Source organism: Sinohyriopsis cumingii, chromosome 3 (assembly GCF_028554795.1).
Source record: "Sinohyriopsis cumingii isolate HCF-2022 chromosome 3, ASM2855479v2, whole genome shotgun sequence".
Classification (NCBI taxonomy): Eukaryota; Metazoa; Mollusca; class Bivalvia; order Unionida; family Unionidae; genus Sinohyriopsis; species Sinohyriopsis cumingii.
The window spans coordinates 92,738,212-92,760,540 of record NC_142963.1 but is presented as its reverse complement, the minus strand read 5'-3'; the positions used below and the strand labels follow the sequence as shown (position 1 = coordinate 92,760,540).

General features: G+C 35.8%; 2 protein-coding genes across 2 annotated transcripts in view; one reads left to right on the top strand and one right to left on the bottom strand.

Moving 5' to 3' along the window:
* Nucleotides 1–3,846, bottom strand: part of LOC149803287 (von Willebrand factor A domain-containing protein 3A-like) — a 111,799-nt gene extending 107,953 nt beyond the window's left edge. The window contains exon 1 of the mRNA XM_089952975.1: nucleotides 3,712–3,846. Within this exon, the coding sequence (XP_089809101.1) occupies nucleotides 3,712–3,779 (68 nt within the window). The 5' untranslated portion in view covers nucleotides 3,780–3,846. The remainder of the gene's footprint in view (nucleotides 1–3,711) is intronic.
* Nucleotides 3,847–3,951: 105 nt separating this feature from the next.
* Nucleotides 3,952–20,706, top strand: LOC149803286 (uncharacterized). Its single transcript, XM_089952974.1, has 2 exons — nucleotides 3,952–3,981; nucleotides 13,003–20,706. Exon 2 carries the CDS (start codon nucleotides 13,003–13,005, stop codon nucleotides 14,305–14,307), a length of 1,305 nt encoding a protein of 434 aa, XP_089809100.1. The 5' UTR covers nucleotides 3,952–3,981; the 3' UTR covers nucleotides 14,308–20,706.
* The last annotated feature ends 1,623 nt before the right edge of the window (nucleotides 20,707–22,329 follow it).

The following is a 22,329-nucleotide window of genomic DNA, read 5'->3' as shown; positions in this document are numbered from 1 at the left end:
ACAAGAGAACAAATTAATTTTTTGTATCAAAGTCAGAAGAAACTTATGACACAGTGGATGTATCCAAGTCCATTATTAATAACATTAATAATTTTATTCAATATTTCATCCATTAAACAGATGAAATGATCAGATTATCACTTCTTCAATTGAAACAGGTGCAGTTTTTTTATTGTAACCTATTTTTTGGTTTGCTATAATTATGTTATACAACAACAGCAGTGAAGAAAAATAAGAAAATGAATGTTTTAACATTTCTTTAAAAATTGTAACAGTATTTTATCAGTACTTTCATCATCTTGCACTCAAGTATGCCTAAAACAAATGTTAAAACCAACTATTTTGAACATTATAAATTTTGGACTTTCTACACTCACATTTTCCTTTGGCAACTTTTGCCAAATTCTAGCTAGAGAGAGAGAGATAATTATGTACCAATATTATATCTAGCATGGGCCCTAATGATCAAGTTACAGTTATATAAAGTTTGTTTGAAACATTTGATTGATTTGCATGGGTACATAAAGAGCTAATTTATAGAATAATTACTATTTTAAATTCTGTTTTAAGTAAAATTTGTCAGGTTGCAGAAGTTTTAACAACTGCAATCATTATCTTAACAATGTCATACAGTTTACCCATTTTTACATGATCATGTGAACAATTCTGCCTTTGTTTAAGCTGTAGTCAGTTCAGAGTAATATTTTCAAAAGGTGAAGTTTTAGTCTGGAATTTAACTGCCAAGAAAATAACCAATACTGTATCATGAAACTTAAAAGAATTGTAAGAGAAAAGAGAAATGTCTCCTTTAACAATAAATAAGGGTTTTCTGATCCCAATTTTCCTACACTCTGTTGAAATTAACTCAAATGCTGATGCCAATTTTCCTACACTCTGTTGAAATTAACTCAAATGCTGATGCCAATTTTCCTACACTCTGTTGAAATTAACTCAAATGCTAACTGGATCAAGCCATACACAATTTGTGCAAATATTCTATTTAGAACCTGCAAAGGAATTTTAACAATGGTGAACAATAAAAACCCAGTTTAAAAAATCCTGAATTGAAACCACAGAAAGATTATCATTACCACAGCTATCAATAATTGGACATTTCTCCAGCAAACAAATGATGCAATGGAGTTTATTACCACAGTTACTAATCACAACTAACAAAGTATTGGAAAATCCATTTGATATCTTTACAAAAATTATTATAATTCAGATTTATCTATACCTTGGAGAAGTTCTGTAGATTGGTCAAAAATAGGTTAATTTTATTTTTGAATAACATGTACAAAGTGTTTGAGTGGTACTTTGTAGGTGAAGTCAAGCAGAAGAGTCCAAGTGCCCAATTAAGAACCCATGTACAGGTGACGATCCCTCCCAGAATAGTTAATAAGATGAACTTAATCTGAAAGACATAAACTTGGTTATATTTATGAAAACAAATTAGATTTTCCAAGCATCTAATAAATAAAACTGCATAAACATTTTATCTGAAATACCCTGGTAATAATAATTGATGTGTACAACTATACTCAGATTTTCATGATATTAAAATTAATAGCTTCAATATTTTATGCCATCCATTGTTGCAGCATTGTGACATTAAACCTGTAAATCTTGAAGGATAATTTTGTAAATTATATATCTTATACCAGTTTGCCATGCAAAACTTGCAAGACTTCCTGTCACAAGATGATTATCTGTTATCATGCTTTGTTATGATATTTAGCTTTCTACAATGATCAAACATTGTGAAGTTATGATACTGACGTCATTTATGACACTCAATTAATATGATAGTTAACTACTCATGATCAGAAAAGATTGAGAACAGAGAAAATGCTACAAGTTAAATTGGATTACAGTGGATTTTTGCAGTTATGTTATTATATTTCTCCAGTTCACTTGTTGTTAAGCACTAATCTGATTAATATACAAATCAATTTGTTAACAAGTTGGTTTTAAAGTAACAAAATATTTTATATTACTCCTTAAGTATGCTAGCTCGAGATGTAGAAGGAAATCATCACTGATGATTAGAATGGTCAACTGTATCAATTATTGGGCCAAATCTTTACTTTATATCTTGCACAACCACAATGTCTTTTTTTAGTGTTTTATCTACAATTTCTTGTAGCTGGTCATAGAAGTCTTCCACATCTGCGTCATCATAGTCTGATGTTGGGGCATATCCCTGTATTATTATGATATTGAATGGAGTTGCCTTGAGGCGGATGATGATGAGCCAGCTGGATACTGGCCGACATCCCATGACAGTACTCACACTGTCCTTGTGTACAAGGAGCCCAACTCCCTGCTCATGTTTGTCTTCTCCAATGTTCTTCCATCGTTTCTCATAGAGTCCTAGGATGTTCCAGCAGTATCTGTTCATTTCATATGTAAGCTCCTCAAGCTTTCCTGTTGCTCTCAGTGTTCTCACATTCCAGGTGCCAATGGTGATGTTGTTCTTGACACGAATCTTGCTGTTCTGAGTACCAGTCATATACTTTCCACCTCCGCCCTTGCCAAGACAATCCTACAAGGCACTGTACAAGGAAGAAAGAGATGCAGGCAAAGAAAGAGGTGGGAAGATAACATTCGAGAGTGGACAGAGGCTTGACATTGAGCGACTCACTGAGAAAGACAGAAAATCAAGAGGAATGGAGGAAGCTGGTTGTTAGGTCTTGTGTGGTGCCCCAACGGTCTTCCAGACTATAGGACTGATGATGATGATGACTTTATATCTGTAATAATATACTTTGCTTAATTTCATTTGGTGGATGAACTGCAAAATGTTATATTATAATTTATTTTGTAATAAATCACAGGAATCATTTATGTTCTGGTATGGTGATGTTTTGGCTCTGTGGGTACATATTGACATGGTTACATTTTGACTTGAGCACATTTTGACTATTGTTTCAGGCATGATATGTTTGGAGTGTAAATCCCTGACAGCACATCAAGAATGTCAACAGATGGGTTTTTGTTGTTGTTATGGGGTTAATGCCATTTTTCAGCACAAGACAGGCTAAACATGGCAACCAGTATAAATGGTGGAGGAAGAACCCAGGAAAATCCCAGAAAGAACCACCACCCCACGAGAAGCTACTGGCAAGCTTCTCACACACCGACATTGGCCGAGCCCAAGACTCAAACCCACGCAGACAGAGGTGAGATGGCAGTGATCCGTAACAGTGAGCACTTTAGACCACTTGGCCACTTGGGACCCTGTCAACGTATAGGAGGAAATTAAATCACACTACAATTAGCTAATGGTATGTACCCAATATTAGTCTGATGAATCAAGCCACAAACCTGTATCAGCATTCATTAATACCAAAACAGGTTGGGGAAGGGTATTTGGGAGCAATCACTCGTAACTCGTAACTACATACTATACTGTAATCCCACAATGTAAGACGTCTACTCTGGCATTTGTGTTTTTGGTCGACCCACTGTAGGACTAAATACTGTAGTTAATCAACGGTTTTCAACCAAGGATTTACAAACAAATCTACCTCAATAACAATTTTTTGTTAAATCCATAACTTCCATTAAAATGCAAATTTAATTATCGAGACGGGTTCATCAGTATAACTCGATAATAAAACAGCAACATTTTGGACGATCAGTCTAGATCTGGAGAATAACAGCAGCATTCTTGACGGCTTGCAAGCTTCAAACATTAGTTACAGTTACCTGTGCTCCTCCTCTAAACCATCCAAGTTTGAGTTTCGTCCTCGCGAGCCTCTGCCAAATATTTCCATACTGATTAATACAATTTTTCATTAAAAAAAAGACTAACTTCACAGTTCATAGTCTTGCTCTATGAACTGTTGATATTGTTGCCAATACCAGTGCGCTGCAGCAATGTAATGTTCGCCTGTGATTGGCTAAAATTCCGAGCACCGGCTTAAAATTTGTGACGTAGTTGTTTTCTTCTGTTTGATTTACATCCCGAATATAGAGGTAAGGCTCTTCGAATGAATTTTATAATCATCTGTTGGCATAAATGGATCACATGTACGTGCACATACTTAAAAAAGAAGTATTTTAAGGTATAACAGTTCACAGCCACTTAAGTCAGCTTACTTTGATTTGTGTTTTTAATCAAGAAAATGGTTAAGTATGATTTACGTTATGAGTAATTTTTACTTAGCATTCCGAACTTTCCTTGTTGAGTCCAGCGTCTTTTATGCTGGTATGTTGTGGGTGAATAATAAGCAAATAGTACAAGTTAATATTAGACTGAAATATTTGAGATCAGTGTGCGGCGCCTTCATGTAAAAGTCTGAAGTGCGCGTCGTGTCATTGAGTGTTACATATTTTCGAGGTTATGCTAGTCACGACCAGCTTAATCTATCTGTCTATAAATACGTTGACGCAGTCACACTTAACTATTAAGCAACGGGTGGTATGTGGTCAAAGATAAAGTAAAGATGGAAGTGATAGGACAGTCAGAAGAGTAATTGTTGTTGTTGATCTAGGGTTTAACGCCATTTTTCAGCACAGGATAGGCTATATATGGCGGCCAGTATAACTGGTGGAGGAAGAACCCTGGAAAACCCAGGGAAGAACCACCGACCCACGAGAAGCTACTTGCAGGCTTTCCCACGTATCCACGCTAGCCGAGCCTTGGACTCGAACCCACGCAGACAGAGGTGAGATGGCAGTGATCCGGAACGGTGAGCACTTTAGACCACTCGACCACTCGGGGCCCCCAGAAGAGTAATGATAGGAAAGGCAGAAATAAGTAAAAGTGTGTCAGTGTACATTTTCGTCCCTTCATACTCAGACCAATCTGGCTACTGTAGCGGCAATGAGATATGGAACCTCAACCGGCATAGCCCTGAGAATCACTAGGTCTTACTTGTAGCTGACTAGTTCATTAGAATGTGATTTTGGAAAGCTCCTGCTTGTGAGATACCAAGTCAGGAGCTTCTGCAATTATTGATGGTAATTTGTTCCAAGTCCCTATTGTACATGGGAAGAAGCTGAACTTGAAACAATTTTCAATGCTGACTTTAATTGGAACTTTTTCCTGTGGTTTGCCCTAGTTTGGCTATATGCCAGGGTCAGGTATTTGTCTGCTGGTATGTCCACAAGGTTGTTCGCAATCTTGTACATCATGGTTAGCTGGGCCTTGGTTCGCCTGGATTCGAGTGATTCTCACTGGAGATGGTTGAGCATTGCACTGACACTGCTAGTGTTACGATATTTATTTGTGGTAAACCTAGCCGCTCTCCTCTGAACCATCTCTATCTTATTTGTTAGATCTTTACTATGTGGGTTCCACACAGTCGAGCAATACTCAAGACCTGGTCGAACCAGAGTGAAATATGCCGCACTTTTTACTTCTTCATTGTTGATTTGGCGGTTGTGGCGCAGGAAACCAAGGTTACTGTTCACTTTTTTCACTATCTTGTCTATGTGCATTTTCCAAGAGAGGTCTCTAGACAATTCCACCCCAAGATATTTTGTTACCTGCTCATTGGCTAACTTGTGCCCCTTAAGAGTATATTCGGACAAGATTGGTGATTTTTCCTGTAAACTCTTAGGATGCTGCATTTTTCTGGATGGAACGATGAGGGCCAGTTGGTTCAGGTCTTCTTGAAGGATCTCACAGACCTTGAAGACATTTATTTCCCAGTAGACTATACAGTCATCTGCAAAAAGTCTTGTGTTGGATTTGACGCTTGCAGGTAGATCATTGATGAACACAGGAAGAGTATGGGACCCAAAACACTCCCCTTAGGTACCCCACTAACAACTGGTGCTGGGTCTGATGTTGCTCCATCTTCTATAACTCTCTGCGATCTGTCTGATAGGAAATCTCTGATCTTAAGTATTCGTGCAGCTCCATTACATCTTTGCCATTCGAAGATTCCGTTAAAAAAAACCCACAAAAAACCTGCTCCCTGCTGCACTCACTCTCCTTACTACACTTGTATATCGATGCAGCAGATACATAGTGTTTTCAGTGTGTTTCATCTGATGGCATGTCTGCATAGTACAGTAATATCTAGAATCTTTCCATTGATCATCCTCATCTTGCACAGATTAACCCTGGAAATTACAACGGATGACCAGTTCAGTCGAATATTCTTTTTTGAAAGCTATTATGTTATTAGAGAAATGATGTATTTGGTTACCCTTGTGTTTGAATTGTAATCAAGTCTAATTGTAAATAAGATATATTGAGATCTAGCAAAATAAAACAATTGCTCATGCAGACCAACATTACACCACTTGAAAAGAATTTTATTTAATCATATGCATTTAAACTGTCTGATGTATCAAAGACAAAAATCCCATAAAATCTATATAAAAATTTACTTGTCTGGTTATATATATATATATATATATATATATATATATATATATATATATATATATCTATATCTATATATATATATATATATGTGTGTGTGTGTGTGTGTGTGTGTCATTTGGATTTTTAACGTGGCTTTAACAATGTTTCAGTCATATCGCCACGATGTCTGCAGTGTGGCAGTTTATATTGATGTCTAGCACTGGGGCATCATGTTGCAGACATGTAGCATGATGTCCCACCCAGTCACAATCTTGACACCTGGGAGGCCAGTCCTAACACTAACCTCTTAATGCTGAGTGCCTAGTGAAGCAACAGATAGTACCATTTGTATAAATCTTTGGTGTGACTCGGCTGGGTTTGTTGCTATTACAGGAGTAACTGCTTACCATGCAATACAGTCTCTTGGGGGAAGATAGACAAGAGTGTTCAAAATTATTCTACAGGCAATGTGTGCTAGCATACCATTTATACTTATGAGTTGAGTCCAACTGCATACCGCACAGACCAAGATCTGCCATTACCATTGTAATTAGTAAAAGACTAGATACATCAAAGCCAGTAAAAACAGATGGGGTGATAGAATGCATTCCAGGAAAGAAGTAGAAGAAAATAGCAAAACAACTGAATCATGGGATACCTTGATCATGAGGAAATTACAGCTTGTACTCAGCTTATAAGTCGAATCCATCTGCAAGCGGTATAGACCCTTATTCTTTCATTGCATAATGAGCCTCCATATCTGAATCTGTTGTTTGTTTTACTGATTACTTCTTAGAAACTACATATACGACCTCCCACATCCAAGGCGGACACTCTAACCACTAGGCCACTGGAGCAATATATATATATATATATATGAGGTCAGTCAGAAATTATTTAGAAAAAAAAATGAAGGACACCTATTCAAATTAACAGTTAACTGACAGACTGATGAAAAGAAATTAATATGCTAAGGGTTCCCACGCTACCGGGAAAAAGTCGGGAGAAATGATAGTTATTTTCTCGACTGTGAAAAGTCCTGGAATTTTGCAAATATTGATGAAAGGCAGGAAAAACCCAGGAATTTTTCACCACCAATTGAGGCCCAAAACAATTACATAACTGAGTCTTAACTAAATTGATCGTGAGTTAAATTTATCGAGTTCTAACCAGAATATTCGGAGGGTGCAGAATGGTTTATTTGGTTGCTTGCAGTAAACATATATGCTGAGTCACTCCAAATAACCAGTGGATTAGATTCGTCTAGTAGACTTTTATTTTCAAAGTCAGCTCAATATCCATATCTTTCCTTACATGGAAGTTATGAAAACCAATCTAGCATCAAAAGAGGCCAACATGGTGGTGGCAAAGCATAGCCGCTTACAGGATGGCCTTGCAAACTTTAAATGTTCCTAGATCGAGTGATACATGCATGAAATCGATATGAAAATTGCCTATTTTCTCAGAAATTGTGAGTATTAAAATCGTTATGTCTTTAATCTGCTGAAAGACAAGATAAAACCATGTTGTTGATGAAATGTGACCTGGTGCTCGTGATTTGCATTGCTAGTCGCATGAGTACAGTACACAAATCTAACAACCCACCTTTTCAAATATTGTAGAGAAAATTTTTTAAAAAAATATTAAATGAAAGTTGTATACTGGTTGTAATAAGAATACAAAAATGAAAGAATACCAAATTCTCCATATTTATATATTCCGAGGACATCTTTTGGAGTATTGTTGCATCATGTGACTACCACGTTGACATGTGATCTCTGCTTGATAAATCAGACTGGCCAGATTGCTGGTTTTTACAAAAAGTATCTGACTTTCATATAATATAATTGAATTTCTGTACAACAACACTATAAAGGAGTTTCTTGTTGATATCACATGACTATTGGACTTCCGATGTGCTCATTTGAGATTTGTGAAATCATGTGACTAGTAATGCAAATGGCGAGTACTGGGTCAGGTTTCATCTACGCTGTAGTTTCATCTTGTTTGACTGCGGATTAATGACAACGATTATAATACTTGCCATTTCTGAAAAAAATAAATAATTTTCCTATCGATTTCGTGCAGGCATGAGTTGATATAACAAAAGTTTAAATTTTCTAGGCCTGCAGGTAAGCGACTACGATATGTCTCTAAAGCACGGTGACGGCAAAGTAAAAAAGTAATTTTATATGCAGTTGCAGTGACCAGACACCCCAACCTAAACATCCAAATATGACAGTTGGGTTGGGAATATTCGGAGGAAACCGATTAAAAAATGGATTGCTAATCGTTTTAAGCCACATTTGTAGTCCAGATTGTTGAATCTCAGAGATGAAATGAGAAATTGCCATCCCTTATATTACCACCACTTCGGCCAGTTCTGCGCGTCTGGTAATTCTGTGCAACGATACATCCTTTCTGTAAACATGGATCACATGTTATTTGTTGCCATAAGTTCATTTTGTATCAAGAAAGAAAGATCATATTTTAATTAAGAAATTGATACTCATAAAGTGTACAGAAATATCTCAAAATGCATATGAAAATGTGATTTCTAAATGTCAATATGAAGACCCACTCCATGACCTCCTTGAACCTGTAACCCAGAAAATCCTATTTACTATGTATCTGTTAGAATCATACAAATAAATACATTTTATAAAAGATGGAAATGTATACCTTACAGAAATTATGCATCTTAATCAAAGTTTCCAATTTTGCAAGAAATTGTCTCACACGTACAAAATCGTTTGCTACCCAACATGCCATCTTGCCCTAGAAAGGGATTCTCACAAAATTTCCTGGCCTATAGTCTGTTTCTAAATTCTTTAGTAATTTTTCCATAAACAAGAAGCTCTAAATACATTACACCCTATTCATTGTTGTTTCTCTTCCACATAATAGCTTGCTTTCTTATTAGTATAAAATATTGAATTTTAATATTTTTTTTTTACAAGATCGGTTTACTTGGCTTAATATCACTTGCCATTTATTGGCATTGTTATGTTGAATTTTGTAAAACTAGCTATAAACCTGATCAAATTCCTCGACTGAACTGCTGACAGAAACAGTCTAAAGTAATGTATTTCATTTCTATAGCCCAATGGATAAATATTACTTCTTTTCAAAGCTGTGCGCAGAATTGGAAAACATATCGCGAGTCATGAAAACATGGTGGTGGTATCCCGTGTGTCCAAAATTAATATTATTTTGAACAGAATATTGTGGTAAGCATTGCATTATTTTATTTTAGTCAATCAGTTGAATTCGGTATGCATTCTGCTTCAGTATTGGAGACGGAAACCTTAGGTGCACAGAAATGCCCAACAGTGTTGTATATATGAAAAAGAAAACAATACGAGCTCCTGCATCAATACATGTTTGGGGACTGGTTTAAGGAATTACAAGAAGACAAGTTGATTTTACAGAAAATTCAGTCCTTGTTTATACAACAGTATATAATTTTGAAGGTCTTTTATCAAAATTTAAATCAACCCTTTTAAAATTGTTTTTTAAATGATATATTTTTAACCAGATCATCTTAAGGAGATTACGTTGTTTGAAAAATCATGTTTGGGATTTTATTGGCACAGATAAATTCAGGGTTAAACTCTTTTCATTACAAGGCAAGATTCTAATTATTTGCGTTTATTTTTTTCATACTGTAATAGGAAATGTTACTTTCCATGAGATGCATGCATATATATATATATATATATATATATATATATATATATATATATATATATATATATATATATTGCATTAGAATTCTTTAGAATTAAAGGTTTGAAAGGAAACAAAACATAATTTATGTTCATTATGTTGTTCTCACTTAGCAACATAATGCAGCAAAATAAAGTTAGAATTTTTATTCTGTACATTGAAATGACTTAACATGCCAATTTATAGGAATATAATCAAACTTGTTTCGTGTGATACATTTTGTGGTTTTGCATATGATCATCTTTTCTGACTTTGATGCTTTTGGAGAGTCTTGAAAGAGAAACATCTTTAGATTTAGAAAATGCATGGTCACACGTGAATCTTGAAAAAAGTAATCTCATCCTGGAAAAACCCTGGAAATGACCTGGAAATTTATCTTTAGAAAAGCTTGGGCACCATGATACAAGTATTAGTAGTAGTATCTTCAATGATAAATCCACATCCTTGTCCATGATATTCCAGGACCAACTAAATGCATTATTAGTAGACTCACTGTCTCAGAAGAATCAACCAATACAAATGGAATGGTCACCACTATGGTGACCTAAGTGATAAAAGCATCTGCCTCAGGTGCAGGAGGTCAGGGTTTCAAACCCTGGTCTAGTCATACCAACGTCTTATAAAAATCATACAAGCAGCTGCCTCAGTTGGCACACAGCATTAAGAAGTTAGTGTTAGGACTCTTCAGCCTGGTGTCAGGATAATATGTTTGGGTAGGACATGATGCTACATGTCTGTGGCATGAGGTATCAGTGCTAGACATCACTATAAACTGCCACACTGCAGACATCAGATCGATATGACTAAAAGTGTTAAAGCTGCGATAAAAATCCAAAACATACACACACAAATGGAATGGTCTCATTATCCCTTGGTCTTCACTCAGATGTTTGCCAATGGTATTGACCAGTGGTGGACCTATTTGCAACAAGGTCAAATGCCAGACTCCCAACCTATGTCTCATCGTCCCAAATCTGAAAGCCTGTGCAATCAATAATCATTCCATCTATTGGAGTGGCCTGGATGCAAATGCTTACCCTCTAACACCTCTGATTCTGATGGTGATAAAGAAGGCAAGAGAACTGGAGTGTCACCTTATCCTGATTGCTCCACTCAGATGAGATCAATGACCTCATCAATTTTGCAACGGAAATCACCAGGAAAAGTAGAGTATACCCTCATCTGCTCAAGCAACCCAGATGGCAGGTGTTTCATCACAACCCAGATGACAGGTGTTTCATCACAACCCAGATGACAGGTGTTTCATCACAACCCAGAGTTGCTGAACCTACACATCTGGTTGATATTAAACAAACCTCGAGAACAAACAGTTCTCACAACCAGTGTTGGATAGAGTTTGAAAGCAGATGAAGGCAAATGGAAAATCTTTACGCAGTGGTGTGCCCAAGAAGACATTGTATGATGCAGGCAACACCTCAGATAGCCCACTTCCTAGTATGACTGATGAGAAACAGTTAGCATCATTCACAATCAAAGTTAACATTTCATAATCTCTGACACAGTGCATCATCACAAAAAAGGATATCTGACAAAACAAAGACTCATCCAATTTTCTGTCCAGTTTCAGTTACACATGTCCAAAGACATTGGCTCTGTGCCCAGAGTGAAATCTATGGGTACTCATCTGGCTGAACATTACACCATTGAAACTGCTCTCAATGGCCTCGTTGGTTCACCTTTCATATAAGACTTGTCTCACTACTGCATTAGCAATGGCAGGCAGAATCAGCAAAATAACTGCTATATCAGTGGACTTTAAATACATGCAGTTCCAACAAGATGGGTCAGTAGCACTCATGACAGCCCTGCTATCATTGTGAAGAACAGGCTCCATTCATAGGGAATCAGACTTTTGTAGTGAAATCCCCGTCTACTTTGAACAATTCATCTCAAGGTCATCTACATGACCCAGAGTGAGGTCCAAAGTGGTACTTAAAAAGGACCAAGTGACTGCATCAAGTGAGATCATTCATATTCTTATCCCTCAAAAAGAGGGAAAGGACAACATATCAGTACAGACAAATTTGTCCTGGATAAAATGTTTTTTTCTTTCTTCTGCACACCTGGAAGTGACACCAGAGTCACATGAATTTGCTATACCGGTACATTTTGGCTCACAATGTTAGGGCAGTTGTGACAAGCATTGCACTTGAGTGAAACTGTTTTATGACATTTTCCATATTCTAAGTTGTATACATGGTCAGGTCTCTTCCTAAAATTTTAGAAAAGAACATGTAAAACAGCAGGTACACCAGGACTTCAAGCTCAAGCAAACATGTTTACCTCCAGTAATAATGATCTGAATATATAATTCAGAATCATTGAGAAATATTAGCTAATATATTATGTTGTTTGCAAAATAAATGTCACTAGTCAGGTAGGCCCTTAACTCTATTACTAATCAAGGTTAGTCACACAGTATAGATATACCTATATAACATATCATCACCGAGAAAAGCCAACAGATTAAATATGCAAAGCAATATTTATCGCATACTTAGAATGGCTACAAATAATCATTGAGGAAAGCGAGTAACAGTGAACTGTTTTCCTTGTGGGAATGTTTCCATTGCATATCTTTTGTAATTGTTAAAGCCATTTGATTTAGTTTTTTTTAGGTGAGTATGTGTGGCCTTTCTAATGGATTGTATCAGTATATTGGGTAAAATATATTCAGTCTTCATGTATGTATTTTTGTTTATTTGTCACATTAAGTATCATGGTAATCATGATCATTGTGATATCTTAATGGCTTCCACAATTAGGAGAAAATTGTTGGTCAGCTAGGTAAGATTAACATAACTTGAATCTACTGAAGCCCTTATCAGAACATTTAATGAAGAGGCAGCCATGATGTATTGATCATAGCTGACAAAAGAAAACTGAGAATTGATCCCAGCATATATTTATTGTATTTTTTTCTTCAGATGCAGATGCAAAATCCAGGTATAAAGATGCTATATGAAACAGGAAAAGCTTGGACACGTGCCATTGCTAGGTTATCACTAACGACTGCACGGAAACCATTACGTCAAAAGATCACAATCTTATTTCCTATCTTAATCATTGCCTACATCATCTATTATCATCTTATTAACATTGAAAACCGTGATACCCGACAGTTTATTGATGTATGGAAATGGTGGGAGAATCCATATGAAGCCTGTGATGGGAATTTTATGGGTTATGGCCATGAGTTTGCATGGCTCAAGATGGCTACTGTAGATCCAGTACGACCAGGAGTCTTTGCTATTCATTGTAATGATTGGACCTTGCCCTCCTATAGTTTTGAATATGGGAAAGAATATACTCATTTGATATCCTGGATGTCTTACCTGGAAAGGGCTAAATGGAAGACTCCTGAATCTAGTGGGCATCCAATTGATGACACAGTAACCTTTGCAGTTCAGAGATATGAAAGCCACAATTTGTACCACACCATGACAGAATGGTACAACATCTATTTTCTGTGTCGTAGGTTTAAAATTGATATGAAAAAAGTGAATGTTTTATTCACAAACTACCAGCCAAGAGGGCGCATGGAGGAAGCATGGGACATACTATTCCACAACATTTCTTTCGTGAAAGACTTGAAACAGACAACAATTTATAAGCATCTTATCTGGAGCATACTTAGTTATGAAAGTCCGTTAAATTTCCATTGGCAACATCATCTACCTTGGGCCAAAGGTTTCTCTGAGAAATTTGTGCAGTCATTTGGTCTGAATCTTGATAAACAGCTGGAGTGTTCAAATTTGACAGTTTTGATTATTTGGAGAAGGGATCATAAAAACTTTGTATCCGATGAGAATAAAAGAACTATATTCAGAAAAATAAAGAATGAAGCAGATGTACTGGAGCAAGTTCAAAAAAATCTTAAAAGTGCTACAATTTATGACGTTGTGCTTGAAGAAATGCCCTTCAAACAGCAGCTTGAGCTTGTGGTCAAGACAGACATCTTAATAGCGATGCATGGAGCAGGGAATGCCTTTACTATGTTCTTACCACATCATGCAGTTTTATTTGAGTTATTCCCAAACTACTGGGGACTTCAGGCACATTTTTGTGCCTTTGCTCGCTGGCGCAAACTGAAGTACCATTACTGGATGAATGAAGATCCAGCCAATGAATTTCCAGATTATTACACTCACATTCCTCGAAGCATTATTGATTCCAACATGAAAGAGATTAAGAATGAACTCTGTGGACATCCAAGACTATCTGAACTTTGATTTTCTGTTTTATAGGTTTAACCAGACTGGCAGCATAATAATGACCACTCATTATTTTGACTTTATTCTACATTTCCAGGTCTATAAAGTAAAAAACTACAAGCTTGAAATTCAGACTGAGACTTTTCTCGGCCAATAATCAAAGGCTTTAAATTTGTATTATCATATTTGATTGGCTGAGAATAAAAACTCATTCAGACTGAACCTGATCAAGTTTTGCAGATACAAGAGTTATTCCTACATTTTGAAATTTATTTTGAATGAATTTCATAGGTTTTATTGTTGAGAAAGACTAAAAAAATGGGATATTTTGTTATATTTTCATCCAAACAGTTTTCTTTGTCAGACCATCTTCTGGCATGTAATATTACCAGAATGGTTATAAAAACTTATTTTTGTTCCTGCTAGTACATGTTCGAATCTCCCCCATTATGACATGGTAGTCTGGGCCCATAACTGCCAAACACATTATATTGAGAATCACAATATGTACGTAACTGCGATAGTGTAATATATCAAACAGTAGTACAGTGGGCAGTATCAACATTTCACAAATAATGCTGCTTTGAAAAGGAAATGAAGATATAAGACTAAGTTTCACCTTGTTTTCTTTCAGCCAATATTGTTATATATTGGTATGATTTAGGTCACAGGGTCCATACTAGTGCCACATTATATACAGAATCATGTTATAACAAATCATGGGGGAGAGCTATTGTATGAAATACAGGTAAAACCTGTTATAACGCAATTCTGCTTATAACACAATGGCGGCATGACTTCTGTTTTTAACATCCTAAATACATGCTCTTGGAAAAGCAGAATATTTGTATCCCTAGCAGAGTTTTAATCCCAGCACTGTATTTAATGTTGCTTTAACTTCATCATGCACCATTTCTGCCATATTGGCATGTATACAATTCAGAACTGAAGTATATTTGATATCTGGTGAAACCCGGGGGAAAAAAAATTATATGATCAAGAGGTTAGTTAAAACTGATGACATTGAAATTTCAATGCACATTTTATATTAAGTTTTTTATAAAATATTTTACAGCAATCCTGTGAAATTTTATTGCAATGTTATTCTTTTGATCCCAACCATTGCTTTCTAATGGGTTTTACCTGTAGTTTAGTAATTTCTATTGGTAATTTTGTTTGTATTAGGTCATTCATGTGCATTGATGCAAAATGCAATAACTGTCCATTGAATTCATTCCTTCCATATGTGGGGCCCCGAGTGATCTGAAGCACTCTCCATTACGGATCACTGCCATCTCACCTTTGTATGCGTGGGTTCGAGTCTTAGATTCAGCCAATGGCAGAAAGCTTGCCAGTAACTTCTTGTGTGTCGGTGGTTCTTTCCGGGGTTTTCCCGGGTTCTTCCTCTACCATTAATACTGGCCGCCATGAATAGCCTATATGTGCTGAAAAATGGCATTAAACCCTACAACAACAACATTCCATAAGTGACTAAGTTTTAGATTGTATAGAATAAGTATTTGAAACTTCACTAAACATGTATGGGTCCTGTGACAATTATATGAGTGCCAGACAATTTTGAATATGTCATGAAATATGCACACAATAAAGACAAAAGTTCATTGGTGCATTTCATTTTCAGATTTGCTCAAACTGCATTGTATTATGAAGACACTTGCCATGATCTTGTGTTTCTGACTCAGATTTTTGCATCTTAAGTTTTCCAATTTAAATAGTTTCTCACTCTCAGAGACATCATAGGCATTCATGTCTTCAGGTGATGAGAGTAGGCCTCTGAGGTTACTCTTAGGACTGGTTGGCCTGATGTCAGAATAATGTGACTGGGTGGGACATCATGCTACATGTCTGCGGCATGATGCCCCAGTGCTAGGCATCACTAAAAACTGCCACACTGCAGACATCATAATGATATGACTGAAATCAAAATCACACACACACAAACACACACACACACACACTCTGTTCCATTTAACATAATTCTGATGATGCAAAATTCATAATTTTGAAAAGTTAAAATGTTTTATTCTTGATTAGACTATTTTTGCCTATAAACAGTGAGTTTTTTTTAATCATCCCTGAAAAAATCCCTGACATCTGTATTCCATGGTTTCACAACTCTATAGAATATTTGTTCAAAACGTACCTGGTACCATGTTCCTTCGGAAATTTTCATGTAAATTATTGGGACATTACTTTTTGTTAAAGTACCAATGTAATTCTTAAAATTCAGTCAGAACTTAATGCTTGAATATATTGATGGAATCCATATAAAAAACTGGTTCCAGAGGTACACTTTAGAAATGTATCCTATTTAATTTCAACCAGATAATGAAAGGGGTCCATGTTAATTATTTAGTTTACTTACATCTGTATCAGGGATAGTAAGATATCTAATGTGGAGAATTGTCATTTTCATTTGGAATGGAAATCAAAGAATTATGGAAAACTTGATTTTTTTAATGATTTGGGCTGTTTATATTAGATATTCTATCGGGACTATGGGGGGGACGGATTTTTTTCTCTGTTCTACTGGTCACAGGCCACAAGAGTTTATGCTGTGGTCTGTTGTCAGTCATCCATCCATCAGTTGGAATAACTTTGTTATTGCTACTCCCTGAAACTGTTTGTAGGACTACCATGACATTTTTTATATACACATCCATCCAGAGGTCTTGCTAATTCTAAATGATAATGCTTCTTCCTTACAGTGTTTATTAAAATGATGCTGATCCAACCTTGAAATTGACTGCCATGACGACCATACTGAAAATCTTTGTATGGTTAACTTACTTCTACTGAATGGAAGGTCTTTCTTTAAATGGGTTTCACTAAAACACTGTTATAGCAATGTCTAACTCCTTTGAATGAAAATGGTGCTCATCTTACCTCCAGTATATCACAATAGTGACCATCTCCAAAAAAATGTGACCGCTCCAGTGGCCTAGTGGTTTTAGCATCCACCTCAGATGCTGGAGGTCACTGGTTCGAACCCCAGCCGAGTCATACCAAAGACTTATAAAAATGGTACTAACAGCTGCCTCACTATGCACTCAGCATTAAGAGGTTAGTGTTATAACTGGTTGGACTGGTGTCAGGATAATGTGACTGGGTGGGACATCATGCTACAGGTCTGCGGCATGATGCCCCAATGCTAGACATCACTATAAACTGTCACACTGCAGACATCGTAACAATATGACTGAAAAATTGTTCAAGCTACATTAAAAATCCAAAGCACACACACTCAACTTGTCAGCACTCTGGTGACTGTATTTCTGATCAGATTTTTATTAGACTTGTTAAATAATCTTATACTATCAAGATGTTGGATTGGTTTGATTATTATCAGCATCTATGCATATTAAGTAATCTATCTTATTCACTAGACTTGTTGCCACTTTTAAGACTGAATTCCAATTGGATTTTGTTCCATACCAAGAAAGGAAAGCTTAAGAAAGAATTATTATCAGAATCTAGAAAAATAGGTAAATTAAATTAATATAAATTTTGGGAGATATGTATTCTTACACACTACATATCCCTGCTTAGTGAAATGTTCTGTTAAAATGTAAGCATCTGAGTGATATCAGGACCACTTAGGCCTCTTGTCAACATAAGGGTTATTCTGCATGATATATGCATACATAAAAAAATCATCCATTATCTTTAGGGGATGCAGCTTGATAAGTACTATAATCATGTCAAAAAATTAGTTCGCTGTGACTAGTATTTTAGGAGTCATTGACTCTGTTCCATTTTACACTTTTTGCTTGAAGTTAATTTTTTAGGCATTCTCCATGATGGAATGATGATGATTGCTTTATCTCTGTTAGTGTCACATTCTTACCAAAAAAAAAAGTAATTGTGACCCCTTTTCACATTTTTGAGGGTGTTTTATACCACATACACATGTTGACCTACCTTGAAGGTCCTTCCTGACCACTGTGGTTGTAAAGTAGGAACAGATATCTTTATTCTGTGGTAAACTATGCATATTAATGACTCTATATTGTATATTATAATGGGTTACTCTCAGCAGGGTTTGCTCTTTATTTTACTTGCTTTTAATGTGAGGCCTAAGTTGTACTAGTGTACATGTGTATGAACATTGCTTGTAATACTTGGTTACTGTCACTCGAAAGTTACACAAAGCATGTTATGAGGCAGATTTTATTTTTAAAATTTGGGGTTGGGTAGCGGGGAAACACTCTCACTCTGAATGTATTCAATTCATTCTATGAGCTATTCTTTGATATTGTTGAGAAAAAAAGTAAAAATACCCTCTAGATTGTATCAGCTCATTCTGTGGGCTCTGATTTGATGTTGGAAAAAGGAAATATACTCTTTTGTTTGTATCAGCTTATTGGATGAGCTTTGCTTTGTTATTGTTGGGGATAAAAGGGAAATATGCTCTCTAGGTTTGGTCAACTCATTTTTGAGCTCTGCTTTGATATTGTTGAAAACAGTCAAAATATAGTTTTTTTATTTTATCAATTCATTCTACGAGTACTGATTTTGTATTGTTGAATCTTCTATATTATTATTTTATGGTTGTTGTGCACTGTAACGTAGACCAAAATGTCAAAGATCAAGGTTTCCTAGTTTTTGAATTTAACGTGGACCAAAATGTCAGAGATCAAGGTTTCTTAGTATGAATTTAACATGGACCAAAATGTCAAAGATCAAGGTTTCTTAGTATGAATTTAACATGGACCAAAATGTCAAAGATCAAGGTTTCTTAGTATGAATTTAACATGGACCAAAATGTCAAAGATCAAGGTTTCCTGTTTTTGAATTTTACGTAGACCAAAATGTCAAAGATCAAGGTTTCTTAGTATGAATTTAACATGGACCAGAATGTCAAAGATCAAGGTTTCCTAGTTTTTGAATTTAACGTGGACGAAAATGTCAAAGATCAAGGTTTCTTAGTATGAATTTAACATGGACCAAAATGTCAGAGATCAAGGTTTCTCTAGTCTGAATATTTTCTGCATGATAATTAAGGTTTGCAGAGGCTGCTGCTGACTGCTGTAAGCTTTGTAGAGGCTAAGTCCGTACTTGCTAATTACACTTTGGTTTAAATATGATACTTATGTACATACAAAATATGCTGAGCAACAACTTAGGTGCCTATCTTAGAGGATCCAGTTTCCACTGGAGTGATACATGTAGGATGTCACACTAATGTCATAGATCAACATTAAAAAATTATGCCATTTTGAAATTTTACCCAGAGTTTTAGCCCCACATACATGTATATTCTATGCATGCTTATTGGTAATATATATATATAACTTCAAATTAAATGCACCATTTAAGCATGTGTGTGTATATAGACAGACAGACAGATAGATAGGTATACTGTAAGAAAAGTTTTAACATTTATCAATATATGCATCATATATTTTTCTCCATACATTGTTTATCCAAACAACCGTTACTGTAAAAATCACACAATTTTAGCAGGCACAAAATTTTAAACATTTTTGCAAAGAAATTATCTTTGCTAAACAATTTTTAGCACAAAATGTATATAATAAAGCATTTAGCATTGGATTCTAGCAAACATTTTATATCACTAACACACTTAATCAGCTTTATGCTCTATCTGTCTATCTATGTGTCCTAAAATAACAATCTGTCAGCTTCTGGACAGATGATTAAATCTCATAGATGGTCTCATTATATTTGTTAAATAATTTATTTAATTGTTGTTATGTTATTCCTTACATAACATTCCATTATATATATATATATATATATATATATATATATATATATATATATATATATATATATATATATATATATATAATTTTATTATAGAGTGATGTTGCTTTTTATTGTGAACAAATTATATCACAAGTTTGAAGTGTTTTTTTCTGGGTTTGAGTATAATTCATTTTACAGATGTTTTACCTGTTTATATCTTTTCGATTATTCTTACTTGCATACTGATACTTGCTTTCCTTAAGTAGGAAATCTTAATTTGTATTTAAAGCTATTAAAGTGCTCTTTCTGCTCCCTTTTTGTTTGGCTTCTTGTAAGCAATACAAAGACACAATTATAACATTTAGCATTTGTTTTTGTTATTTGGTACAAAATGTTAATACTATTTAGAATTACACAATAATTGTCCCACGCTTTTATTTGGTACAAAATGTTAATACTATTTAGAATTACACAATAATTGTCCACACTTTTATTTGCTCAGCTCATGCTGGTATTTTTTAGTCAGCCCATCAGTGAAAGCTGATTAAGGAGGGCAGACATAATGTCTCAGTTTTGTGAGAAATTTGCTAATTTCAGTTTCATTAAATTGTTCCTGTCCATGTCATGTACTAAATTTAATTGATTTGATTTTCTATTTTATAATAATAAATATTTTAACTCCTACCTATTATTTCTGGTCAGTGCTTTGTAAATCAACTCCCAGAACAAACTAAAATCTGTCTCTGGCAAGCTCATATATGCTGGGCCCCTCGACAAGGTAGGATAAAAAGGGTTGATCATCTGCACAGAGATACTGGGTGCAGGTTGTGAGCCCTTGAGCTGTGCAGTGTGCCACCTACCGATGCCAGAATATGATGCCTTTGGGTAGCATTCTCCCATGGCATACTGCTGATCTATGAGCCCTGATTGGGTGCCATCCTACTGGAGGGTGTGACGCCCCCTTTGATGACCAAATCAACATGGGCCAGAGTCCTCTTTCTCAATGCCATCCATTTAAGCCTACAAGGAGGGGAGACACATAGAGATACAGCCACATTCTCTGCTCACTCTTTGGTACCATCTGGTTAGATGCTAATCACCAAAAGCTTAAGCCGTCGTGTACTAAGAGTTGAGGATGCTCAGGAAGGCTTGCATCTTGTGGGAGACCAACCTCTTGATGCTACCTTTTCCACTCTTTTTACACAGTATCAAAATGCCATTCAAGCTCAGTCAGTGAATTAAGTGTGCAGTTTGCTAAAAGTTGTATTAGCTGTGTTGATAATGTTTCTTCTAGTGATGTAGTCATGAAAGCATGCAAGAAAGCAACTCCATTTCTGTACTTGTCATTTACTGACAGACAGCTCAAGTGGCCTAGAGGTTAGTGTCCGCCTCGGATGCAGGAGGTAGCATGTTCAAACCCTGGCCAAGTCATACCAAAGACTTATAAAAATGGTACTAACGGCTGCCTTGCTAGGCACTCAGCATTAAGACAATGTTAAGACTGGTCAGCCTGGTATCAGGATAATGTGACTGGGTGGGACATGATGCTACATGTCTGTTGCATGATGCCCCAGTGCTGGACATCACTATAAACTGCCACACTGCAGACATTGTAGTGATTTGACTGAATTTTTTTTAAAGCTACATTAAAAATCCAAATCACACAGACACACATTTATTGACAGCAGATGATTCAGAACTAAGTTTATTTAGTAACAGAAAAGAGCAAAAACCAAGAAGTTTTGTAAAATTCAAGAAATAATTTACTTCCATTGAATACAAAGTGAATATTTTAAAAGTTATATCACCAGTCCTAATGAATAAAGTTATAATTAAATTCCAGCAGTGTTCAAAATAAGATCCAGCACTGAAAGTATTGATATGCCTGTAGTCTTGAATGTACTGATGTGCCTGATGTGTGATCATGTACTAACATGTCTTCCAAGTAATCACAATGTGTTAACAGTCTTGCAAGTAATCACAATACTATAATCCAAGATGTCCTGGAAGGAAATCTGTCCTGCCAGTAGATGTAAAGCAAAATATAAATACAGTGATGTTAGCTGCTCAGAAGGGAATGGGAGTATCAAGAAAATGGCTTCTTTTAAAGACTGGGTGACTGTGTCAAAGGACAAAAATTACAAGTCCTTTCAAAGACAGGATTCCTGGAAAGGACTGATTCATTGGCCTCAAACATCATCATCCAGAGGATGAATACAACAACCTGAGTAATTAGGTTATGCCTGTGCTAGAATTTAAATAATACAGTTGTATCCAAGTAGTTCAAAGAGCTCACCAAAATCATCA